This window comes from Lipophrys pholis (assembly GCF_963383615.2).
Source record: "Lipophrys pholis genome assembly, chromosome: 9".
Taxonomy (NCBI): Eukaryota; Metazoa; Chordata; class Actinopteri; order Blenniiformes; family Blenniidae; genus Lipophrys; species Lipophrys pholis.
In genome coordinates this window covers 1,693,091-1,705,214 of record NC_137639.1, presented here as the reverse complement: position 1 = coordinate 1,705,214, position 12,124 = coordinate 1,693,091, and the positions used below count along the sequence as shown (strand labels likewise).

Sequence of the window (12,124 nt, the reverse complement as noted above, 5' to 3'; positions counted from 1 at the left end):
CTCTCTCCTGAGTGTCTCTCTGGTTCTGAGTGTTTTTGTTGTGGTCAGTTTAAAAATGACCGCCGTCTGACTGCCATGATCAGTGGCTGCCGTCTGCTGCCGTTCCATTTTCTACTGGCCTCAGCTCGCTGAGAACCTCGGCCTCGCAGGTACCAGCAAAGTACGTGGTGCCTGGCCCGACGGCACCTGGTAGCGAGGATTGTCACGTAGTGGAGAAGCGTCCAAAGTGAGCAGAGTGGAGAAGCTCCTGGTGGAAAAGTGTCTCCTGCAGAGTCACATGTTCAAATCTACGTTGACTGAAGACGGTGTGGATGTTTGGTGGTTCTGACTGTCACCGTTTCCTCCCTCCTCTCTCCTTTACCCTCCCTCCTCTCTTCCTCTCTCCTCCCTCCCTCCTCACTCATCACTCTTCTCTCCTCCCTCCTTCCTCTTCTTCCCTCCCTCCTCCTCTCTCCTCCCTCCTCCTCCTCCCTCTCTCCTCCTCTCTTCTCCCTCCTCCCTCTCTCCTCCCGTCTCATCCCTCCTCCCTCTCTCCTCCTCCCTCTCTCCTCTCTCCCTCTCTCCTCTCTCCACCCTCTCTCCTCACTCTTCTCTCCTTCCTCCTTCCTCTTCTCCCTCCTCCCTCTCTCCTCCCTACTTCATCTCCTCCTCTCTTCTCCCTCTCTCCTCCTCCTCCTTCCTCCCTCTCTCCTCCTTTCTCCTCTCTCCACCCTCTCTCCTCACTCCTCTCTCCTCCCTCCTTCCTCTTCTCCCCTCCACCCCCTCTCCTCCCTCCACCCTCTCTCCTCCTCTCCTCCCTCCTCCCTCCCCCTTTCTTTAGGTGTACCCTGGCTTGATGGTGACGGCGGGCCTCATCCACTACGTGCTCAACCTGCTTCACGTCTCCGTCCACATCCGGGACGTGTGCGTCTTCCTGGCGCCGGTGTTCAGCGGCCTGACCTCCATCTCCACCTTCCTGCTGACGCGGGAGCTCTGGAACCAGGGGGCGGGGCTTCTGGCGGCCTGCTTCATCGCCATCGTTCCGGGCTACATCTCTCGCTCGGTGGCCGGCTCCTTCGACAACGAGGGCATCGCCATCTTCGCCCTGCAGTTCACCTACTACCTCTGGGTAAGACGCCTTTCTGGACCCACTAGAACCAAACCACCTCGACTCCTCCCCTCACAGGTGATAACAGGTCAAATCTTCCCACAGCTCAGCTTAATAAAGTCACCTTTACTCTGAAGGGCTTTGATTTCAACAGTCATCTTGGCTTCCTGTCATATAATGACCTGAGATGACTTGGTGTTTCCTACTGAGTGTGTTTTATTACACTGGGTTGCATCCATTCTGACTACTTCCTGCTTTTAGAAAACAACATGTGGACTCAACTCATGTGCTGTTCTTTGAAAACAGAACAGAAGAAGGTATTTGATAAGAAGACAATACAAGGGTTCATTTCAATACTGCAACATAACCTGTCGTTCTTCTTGGGCTTCACTGTGGTACTGTCAACATGTAGGAATGGGCTCCAGGCCCAGAGGAAGCAGCCGGAGCCCCGGTTACATCCCACCGCTCCAGCGTGAAACACAAAGCTCTTCACCATTGCCATTTCCATAGTATTTTTGCCTGTGGAACCTTAAATTGCCTTCTATCTTATCTATAATTAGGTTATTTAGGTCATTACATGCTGGTCGGAGGTTAGTTAGTCGTTGGTGGTTTGGTGACTTTTTATGTTTGTCCTCCTGCTGATAGATTCTTTTTTCAAGATCTGATGCTTTTATTCCCCTCCAGGTTTATTTTTCCTGGCATCTGATATGATAGTCCTGTGGTGGAGGCTGGAGCCCAGTCCTAGAGAGGGAGGGGGGGCACCGGGGGGGCAGTCAGGTGGAGGCTGGAGCCCAGTCCCAGTGAGGGAGGGGGGGCACTGGGGGGGGCAGTCAGGTGGAGGCTGGAGCTCAGTCCCAGAGAGGGAGGGCGGATACCGGGGGGTCAGTCAGGTTTATCCTAGAGGTTTATCCTGGAGCCCAGTCCTAGAGAGGGAGGGGGGGCACCGGAGGGTCATTCAGGTGGAGGGGGGCACTGGGGGGGGCAGTCAGGTGGAGGCTGGAGCTCAGTCCCAGAGAGGGAGGGCGGATACCGGGGGGTCAGTCAGGTTTATCCTAGAGGTTTATCCTGGAGCCCAGTCCTAGAGAGGGAGGGGGGACACCGGAGGGTCATTCAGGTGGAGGGGGCACTGGGGGGGGCAGTCAGGTGGAGGCTGGAGCTCAGTCCCAGAGAGGGAGGGGGGGTACCGGGGGGTCAGTCATTTGCTTCCAGATAGAACTTGAATTGGCTTGTCACGTATTTGAAGGAGTCCTTGTCATTTAGCAGAGCTGCATTAGGTCTCCAAGGTGGGATTTCTGGCTTTACACCTGTTCCAGGTGAGTGCTGGGGGGCGTGGCCTGATAAGGTCATTGGTAGGATCTGTAGATCCTCCACCCTGTGTAATTCTGCTTCAGGTGTGAAGAAGAGGGTGATCCTGGAGGAGGATGGATGTGTGAGTAAAAGGTGAAGTCTCTGACTTTGGGGAATTTACATCTCTAGATATCAACTCGACGTGATTCTGAAGATCCATCGTAAAGCAATTTACTCATTTTTGATGCTGGAGGTGTGGGGGCGCTGTTGGGCCACAGTTTGTGACATCACACTTTGAAGTCCTGACCTAGGACTAACACACCAGTTCTGAGGAGAAGTTCAGAAAATGATGTGTTAATAAAGTTGGGCTCGTCTTCATTGGCAGCAGATATATTCATGAGAGACGCCTGTTTGCCATTAATAGATCCAGTGACCAGAACAAGTCTTCCTTCACAATCTTTATGAACTTTGGTTGATCTAAAGTTAACCTTCCCGTGTATCAGAACAGCTACTCCTCTCTTTCTGCCAGATTGTGTGATGAGTAGTAGAATTTATCAGCCCATGACTTCTTTAATTGTTCATGTTCATTTTTCAGTAAGTGCGTTGGTTGAAGGAATGCTATTTGGCAGTTGGTCCTTTTCAGCTGACAAAGCACTTTCTTTGTCTTTATTGGATTATGGAGACCATGTTATGACCTTCAGTGATCCCATGGTTCAGGGTTATGATATTGGCATGTCAGGGAGATTTGAGGGGAAATTATTTGTGTGTATGGGTGTGGGTTTGTGTACAGGTTGTTTGGGGGGGCTTCTTTTACCATCCGGACATGGTGGAGCTTCTTTTACCAGGTGGGGAAACAGTGGAGCTTCTTTTACCAGGGGCAGACACGGTGGAGCTTGTTTTACCAGGGGGGTGGACGGTCGAGCTTCTTTTACCAGCCGTACATAATGGAGCTTCTTTTACCAGGGGGGGAAACAGTGGAGCTTCTTTTACCGGGGGGGGGGGGGGGGGGGGGGGGGGACGGTCGAGCTTCTTTTACCAGCCGTACATAATGGAGCTTCTTTTACCAGGGGGGGTGGGGAACGGTCGAGCTTCTTTTACCAGCCGTACATAATGGAGCTTCTTTTACCAGGGGTGGAAACAGTGGAGCTTCTTTTAGCATTCGGACACGATGGAGCTTGTTTTACCAGGGGCGGACACGGTGGAGCATCTTTTAGCATTCGGACACGGTGGAGCTTCTTTTAGCATTCGGGACCCGGTGGAGCTTCTTTTACCAGGGGGGGGACACGGTGGAGCTTCTTTTACCGGGGGGGGACACGGTGGAGCTTCTTTTACCATCCGGGACACGGTGGAGCTTCTTTTACCATCTGGACACGGTGGAGCTTCTTTTACCATCCGGACACGGTGGAGCTTCTTTTACCATCTGGACACGGTGGAGCTTCTTTTACCAGCCGACACACAGTGGAGCTTCTTTTACTATCCGGGACAAGGTAGAGCTTCTTTTACCAGCCGACACACGGTGGAGGATCCAGGTTTTTTGGGAACTCTGGAAATTCGAATATTTCCCTTCACATCCTTCCCTCCTGGTCTTCATACCTTCCTTTTAACTCATGTGTCCAACTCAAGGCCCCGCCACGTTACTTTATGTGACCCGCGAGGGCTTAAAGGTCTGATTGTCTTAAAATAAATACCGTACTGTTTTCTATAGACACACAGTGCATGCCTTGGGGTGCGTGTCTATTGGAAACAATATGGTAATCACATGTGCCTTATTTGACACGGAAGTATTAATCCAGATTAAGATGTTCCCCACACCGACCCGAGTTCCACCCGACGGCGGACAATCCCCTGCTCGTCCTACTCCATGATCGGCTCTCCAGCGCCCCCCCGGTGACAAAGTGTTCCTACACATAACCCAGCAGTGGAGGACTGTAGAGGGGTTGCTCCATGACAGTGGTGACCCTGGTGCTGACCCTCTGACCCCAGTCACCAGAATAGTTACTGTGGAGCCTCACGGATACTTCGAGTCCTGAGTCCTGAACAACCCAACAATGCTCTCCTGTGAGCTGCGGTGGTTAATGCTCTCCTGTGAGCTGCGGTGGTTAATGCTCTCCTGTGAGCTGCAGTGGTTAATGCTCTCCTGTGAGCTGCAGTGGGTAATGCTCTCCTGTGAGCTGCAGTGGTTAATGCTCTCCTGTGAGCTGCAGTGGTTAATGCTCTCCTGTGAGCTGCAGTGGTTAATGCTCTCCTGTGAGCTGCAGTGGGTAATGCTCTCCTGTGAGCTGCAGTGGGTAATGCTCTCCTGTGTCGCTGGCAGGTGAAGTCGGTCAAGACTGGGTCTGTCTTCTGGGCCATCGGATGCTGCCTGTCCTACTTCTACATGGTGAGAACACACACACACACACACGCTTCACTAGTGGAAACAACACAGTGACACAGATGAATGAACACTTTGACCCCCAACTATGACCTAACTCTTGACCTCCTAACCTTTGACCCCCCAACTATGACCTAACTCTTGACCTCCTAACCTTTGACCCCCAACTATGACCTAACTCTTGACCTCCTAACCTTTGACCCCCCAACTATGACCTAACCCTTGACCTCCTAACCTTTGACCCCCCAACTATGACCTAACTCTTGACCTCCTAACCTTTGACCCCCCAACTATGACCTAACCCTTGACCTCCTAACCTTTGACCCCCCAACTATGACCTAACCCTTGACCTCCTAACCTTTGACCCCCCAACTATGACCTAACCCTTGACCTCCTAACCTTTGACCCCCCAACTATGACCTAACCTTTGACCTCCTCTCAGGATGTTTCAATACTTGAAGGTAAGTATGAAACACAGTTTTGTCTTTAAAACCATGTCACTGATGAAAACCCACAGAATTTTATCATTTTAGTGAATGAAGTATTTTCTATTGAGTACTTTTACCACAGTCCTACTTTGAGCTTTATTGACCACGTTACAAAGTGATCAGCTGACTGCTACTGGAGCCCCGCCCACAACCCACCTCTCCCCCTCCTCTCCTCTCTCTTCTCTCCTCCTTTCCTCTCCTCCTCCTTCTCCTCTTCGCCGTCCTCCTCTTCTCTTCTCCTCCCTCCTCTGTCCTCTCCTCTTCTCCATCCTCCTCTCCTCCTCCCCCGTCTCCTTTAGCTCATGTCATATATCATCTCTACTGTGAAGGTGGAAATGTTTTCGCCACAAAAAATAAAAGAGAGAGAGAAATTCAAAGGAGCAGTGGCTCGGATGTTTAACCGCTTCAGAGTAGACCAGTAAACTCCCACAATGCAACAGGAGAAGCTCCTGGACATTTCACACCACAAGGTTCCATTACAATCTGATTGATGGTGAGATTACAGACACTTTCTCTAGGAATTGTTGGTTTTCCAGAAACCATCTTGTAATTTCTGCAAAATCTTTAAATTTACATTTTTTTAAAGGATTATTTTACCAGTCCGGCCGACTCAGCGCAAAATTGTCTCGTATTTGTGTTTTCTGAACTAAAATGAGTTAAAATCACTTTGGTATTACAATTCTAGACAACATGTATGTTTACCTAATTGTGTGTGTGTGTGTGTGTGTGTGTGTGTGTGTGTGTGTGTGTGTGTGTGTGTGTGTGTGTGTGTGTGTGTGTGTGTGTGTGTGTGTGTGTGTGTGTGTGTGTGTGTGTGTGTGTGTGTGTGTGTGTGTGTGTGTGTGTGTGTGTGTGTGTGTGTGTGTGTGTGTGTGTGTGTGTGTGTGTGTGTGTGTGTGTGTGTGTGTGTGTGTGTGTGGCAGGTTTCAGCGTGGGGAGGCTACGTGTTCATCATCAACCTGATCCCTCTGCACGTGTTCGTGCTGCTGCTCATGCAACGCTTCAGCCGCAGGGTCTACATTGGTAAGAAAACACACACACACACACACACACACACACACACACACACACACACACACACACACACACACACACAAGACTGGTGGGCAGTCATGGTGGAGTGGAGAATGATAAGCAGACGAGGTAAAGGATTGAGGTTCTCACTTCCCCCACAAGGCCCAGGGCTCTGTGGGACGAGACAGGAAACAGGGGGAGAGAGGAGGGGGAGGGAGGGGAGAGAGGTGGCCCCCCACTGGCTCCGCTCTGGCCCCCGCACAATCTCACAGTGCTTTAGGTGCATTAATTCCACCAGGTGGCGCTCTGGTGTCATGTTGGACCTTAAAAGGTGCATTCTCATAAACTGTGTACTACTAAATACAACATTTTGGACTACTAAATACTACATTGTGGATTAAATACTACATCATGTAATACTAAATACTACATTGTGGACTAAATACTACATTGTGGTCTATTAAATACTACATTGTGAACTACTAAATACTACATTATGTACTAAAAATACTACATTGTGGAGGACTAAATACTACATTATGTACTATGAATTACTACATTATGTACTTCGAAATACTATAATGTGGACTACTAAATACTACTTCATGGACTACTAAATACTACATTATGTACTACTAAATACTACATTATGTACTAAAAATATTCTACATTATGTACTACTAAATACTACATTGTGGACTATTAAATACTACATTGTGAACTACTAAATACTACATTGTGAACTACTAAATACTACATTATGTACTATGAAATACTACATTATATACTACTAAATACTACATTGTGGATGACTAAATACTACATTATATACTACTAAATACTACATTGTGGATGACTAAATACTACATTATGTACTACTAAATACTACATTGTGGACTACTAAATACTCCATTTTGTAGGTTTGACTGAACACATATTTTAGAGGTTTTAATCGGAGGTACCAGGCCGACTGCAGGTCAGGACTCTACTGTGGACGTGGAGACTAGTGGCGGTGGTGTGTTTGTATCAATTAAAGAATGACAAGATACATTTAAAGGAGCGGCGGCGGTTTGTTGTCTTCATTGGCTGCCTCACTGGAACCTCCACTGTCTGTCCTCACTGGCTCCTCCACTGTGTCTGTCCTCACTGGCTCCTCCACTGTGTCTGTCCTCACTGGCTCCTCCACTGTGTCTGTCCTCACTGGCTCCTCCACTGTGTCTGTCCTCACTGGAACCTCCACTGTCTGTCCTCACTGGCTCCTCCACTGTGTCTGTCCTCACTGGCTCCTCCACTGTGTCTGTCCTAACTGGCTCCCCCACTGTCTGTCCTAACTGACTCCCCCACTGTCTGTCCTTACTGGCTCCCCCACTGTCTGTCCTCACTGGCTCCTCCACTGTGTCTGTCCTCACTGGCTCCTCCACTGTGTCTGTCCTCACTGGCTCCTCCACTGTGTCTGTCCTAACTGGCTCCCCCACTGTCTGTCCTCACTGGCTCCTCCACTGTCTCTCCTCACTGGCTCCTCCACTGTCTGTCCTCACTGGCTCCTCCACTGTCTGTCCTCACTGGCTCCTCCACTGTCTCTCCTCACTGGCTCCTCCACTGTCTGTCTGTCCTCACTGGCTCCCCCACTGTCGGTCATCCCACGCCCCTCCACTGTGTCTGTCCTCACTGGCTCCTCCACTGTGTCTGTCCTCACTGGCTCTTCCACTGTCGGTCCTCACTGGCTCTTCCAGTCCTCCACTCAGGGTTTGGTTCTTGTGGACCACAGCAGGGGCTACACTGATGCTAACTGCTTTACTGATGCTAACTGCTTCACTAATGCTAATTACTACACTGATGCTAACTGCTTCACTGATGCTAACTGCTTCACTGATGCTAACTGCTTCACTGAGGCTAACTGCTACACTAATGCTAACTGCTTCACTGAGGCTAACTGCTTCACTGAGGCTAACTGCTACACTAATGCTAACTGCTTCACTGAGGCTAACTGCTACACTAATGCTAACTGCTACACTGATGCTAAATGTCATAACAAATGCTTAAAGCGACAAGGCCAATACTAAGGGCAACAAAATGAATTCTAGAAGACACAAAACAAAAGCTGCGATCTCAAAAGAATAAGAGTCGTGGAACTAACGGTGAAATCTACAAAGTGAACGCTAAAGAAGTGTTCAAAATGTGGGACGTTAGCAGCCAGTGTGCTGCTCTAGTGTGCTGAGGATGGTACTCACTGAGTACAGATGATACAGCTGAATACTTGTTCCTGTACTCGCACTGTGTTTTCACCTGGTTTCCCTCCTGCAGCCTACAGCACCTTCTACATCATTGGCCTGGTCCTCTCCATGCAGATTCCCTTCGTGGGCTTCCAGCCAATCAGGACAAGCGAGCATATGGCTGCTGCAGGTGGGTGTCCGTCCCATCCAATCAGAAAGCTTCCTCATGAGAGTGTGTCCGGTTACGTAAGGACAACTACTGTCTGTCTCTTTCAGCATCCTGCCTTTTCTAATCGCTCACTTTCTTTGAATTTCCAATGTTTTAAAGTTTAAAGTCCTTATAATGTGACACCAGCTTCACTGTTCCTGTTACAGAAATCCATAAGTTTATGAAAGTTACTTTAATGTGCTCTCAACATTATTATTTGTCACTTTTAATTCAAACACCAGAGATGATGTGATAAATGACATTTTTGCAGCTTTTTATGAAGCTGTCCAACATGTTTTGATGACAGCTCAGCTTTTAGAAAGGGATTAAAGATGTGTAATAAGCAATTGTTGGTGCATCCTGGTTGCTTGATGCTGCCGCCTCCTTGCAGGAGTGTTCGTGCTGCTGCAGGTCTACGCCTTCCTGCAGTACCTGAAGGACCGGCTGACCCGCCAGGAGTTCCAGACCCTTTTCCTCCTGGGAGTGTCTTTAGCCGCTGGAGTGGTTTTCCTGTCAGTCATTTACCTGACGTACACAGGTGAGCAGAGAGCAGACTGACCACCTGTAACCCCAGTCTCATGTAACTATAGCAATTTACTGGGAGTGGCGAGTATGATGAGAGGGGACTCAGTTCGGTAACAAATTAAATGTACCTTTACCTCAAAAAAAACTTTAATTTCTCCCCAAATTACACTCTGATCTTTTAAACTCAAAATGCACTTTTTATAAACCAAATAATACTCAGCAAAACACAACACAGTACTCGGTGTGGTCCCACACCTGCACCCTGTAAACACGTCAATGCTGGCAGTCCAGCAGCTCCGTTGCAGGCCTGGTTCCACGCTTCGGTACGGTGTGACCAAAACCTCAGCTCGCAAAATAAAATGTGCACTTCAGTTAGGTTTGTGCTCACGGGTCCCAATGAGCAGTTAGTGATTGGCAAGGCAAAGGAGGGATTCACCAACACAATGGCAAATGAGAAACAGGAAACAGGAAGGGGGTAGCAGGAAGCAGGAACCAGGTAGTGGGTAGAAGGTAGAGGGAAGCCGGTAGAGAGAAGCAGGTAGAGAGAAGCAGGTAGCGGGTAGCAGGAAGCAGGAACCAGGTAGTGGGTAGAAGGTAGAAGGTAGAAAGAAGCAGGTAGCTGGTAGCAGGGAGCAGGTAGCGGGTAGAAGGTAGAGGGAAGCAGGTAGAAAGAAGCTGGTAGCAGGGAGCAGGTAGCGGGTAGAAGGTAGAGGGAAGCAGGTAGAAAGAAGCAGGTAGCGGGTAGCAGGAACCAGGTAGTGGGTAGAAGGTAGAAGGTAGAAAGAAGCAGGTAGCTGGTAGCAGGGAGCAGGTAGCGGGTAGAAGGTAGAGGGAAGCCGGTAGAGAGAAGCAGGTAGCGGGTAGCAGGAAGCAGCAACCAGGTAGTGGGTAGAAGGTAGAAGGTAGAAAGAAGCAGGTAGCTGGTAGCAGGGAGCAGGTAGAGGGAAGCCGGTAGCGGGTAGCAGGAAGCAGCAACCAGGTAGTGGGTAGAAGGTAGAAAGAAGCAGGTAGCTGGTAGCAGGTAGCTGGAAGCGGGTAGAAGGTAGAGGGAAGCAGGTAGAAAGAAGCAGGTAGCGGGTAGCAGGTAGCTGGAAGCGGGTAGAAGGTAGAGGGAAGCAGGTAGAAAGAAGCTGGTAGCTGGTAGCAGGAGGCAGGTAGTGGGTAGCAGGTAGAAAGAGGCAGGAAGCAGGTCACAGGTAGCAGGAAGCAGGTCACAGGAAGCAGGTAGCAGGAAGCAGGTAGCAGGTAGCAGGAAGCAGGTAGCAGGAAGCAGGTAGCAGGAAGCAGGAAGCAGGTAGCAGGAAGCAGGTAGCAGGAAGCAGGTAGCAGGAAGCAGGTAGCAGGAAGCAGGTAGCAGGTAGCAGGAAGCAGGTAGCAGGAAGCAGGTAGCAGGAAGCAGGTAGCAGGAAGCAGGAAGCAGGTAGCAGGAAGCAGGTAGCAGGAAGCAGGAAGCAGGTAGCAGGAAGCAGGTAGCAGGAAGCAGGTAGCAGGAAGCAGGAAGCAGGTAGCAGGTAGCAGGAAGCAGGAAGCAGGTAGCAGGAAGCAGGAAGCAGGAAGCAGGAAGCAGGAAGCAGGAAGCAGGAAGCAGGAAGCAGGTAGCAGGTAGCAGGTAGCAGGAAGCAGGTAGCAGGTAGCAGGAAGCAGGAAGCAGGTAGCAGGAAGCAGGAAGCAGGTAGCAGGTAGCAGGTAGCAGGAAGCAGGTAGCAGGAAGCAGGAAGCAGGTAGCAGGAAGCAGGTAGCAGGTAGCAGGAAGCAGGTCACAGGAAGCAGGTAGCAGGAAGCGGAAGGGGATCAATCCCTGCAGAAGAAGCAGCCATGACTCTCATCACTCCTCAACTTGTTCTGACGATGGTTGTCTTTGTGTTTGACCTGCAGGCTACATCGCTCCCTGGAGTGGACGCTTCTACTCGCTGTGGGACACTGGGTGAGTTTGTCCTGGAGCTGAAGCACCAGAAACACTGATTGATGAGCTTTACTACCATAATGTGGACTGACACTGTCTTTATCTATGAAATCCTCATTTGGACAGCTTGCTGTCGTTTATGGCTGGAAATCAGCACGTGTTTGTAACTGAGCATCAGTGTAATGAGATTACTCTGTCATCAGCGAGTCATTGAAAGACCCTGAAATAAAGCATATTTACTTCTTTCTGGTCAAAATTCTCCAAATTACGGAGGTGTAGTCCATATTTCATTTCATTAGTTTTAGTGCGAGAGCCCATTTACAACACCTGTTCAATAGAAAACACAAAACTGTTGCTGCATTTTAGAGTCTGTTCCCACGACAACGCTGCTCTAAAAACACAACGGCTCCCTAAGTGGAAGTTTTTGCAAACCTTCTGACTCTGTCTCTGTGGAAACGGAGGAAAACACTCAACTCCATCTCCATGGAAACGGGGAGAAAATGTTACTTTTCTGCCATAGAAACTAGTTCATCTGCACATGCTCAGTAGAGCCAATCAGAACAAAGTTTCCTCCCTGGTGTCATGACTCCCAGTTCCCATTCTCGTGGGTGGGGGTGGGGGTGGGGGTGGGGGTGGGGGTGTGGGTGGGGGTGGGTGTGTGGGTGGGTATGGGACGAATGCGTTTTGACTTGACTTGTGGTGGAAACAGGAAGGAGACGTCCCACCAAACTGCTGATGCTTTAGTATTGGCTGCAGAATTTGGCCCCGCCCCAAAATTCATAAGACGTCATCAGATATTTGTTGGTTTCCAGGAAAAGGGCATTTTTATGTAAAAAACAAAATGTAATGTAACTTGCAAACGTGTTGATCCCCCTTGAACTTTTACACATGTTGTCACTTTACAATCACAACATAGATGTGTTTTATTGGGATTGTATATGATTGATTAAGGCTCCTGGCAGGGAATATAAACTATTCCAGTTTTTATTTCATGCAGTGACTCACAGCACCATCCTGTGGTATTG

General features: G+C 49.4%; 1 protein-coding gene across 1 annotated transcript in view; it reads left to right on the top strand.

The window, feature by feature from the left end:
- The window catches only part of LOC308114990 (dolichyl-diphosphooligosaccharide--protein glycosyltransferase subunit STT3B-like), a 49,352-nt gene that overhangs the window by 19,458 nt on the left and 17,770 nt on the right, over positions 1-12,124 (top strand). Inside the window, exons 3-8 of the mRNA XM_080472291.1 lie at positions 821-1,108; positions 4,689-4,754; positions 6,160-6,259; positions 8,555-8,653; positions 9,063-9,209; positions 11,072-11,120. Of these exons, the coding sequence (XP_080328417.1) occupies positions 821-1,108; positions 4,689-4,754; positions 6,160-6,259; positions 8,555-8,653; positions 9,063-9,209; positions 11,072-11,120 (749 nt within the window). The remainder of the gene's footprint in view (positions 1-820; positions 1,109-4,688; positions 4,755-6,159; positions 6,260-8,554; positions 8,654-9,062; positions 9,210-11,071; positions 11,121-12,124) is intronic.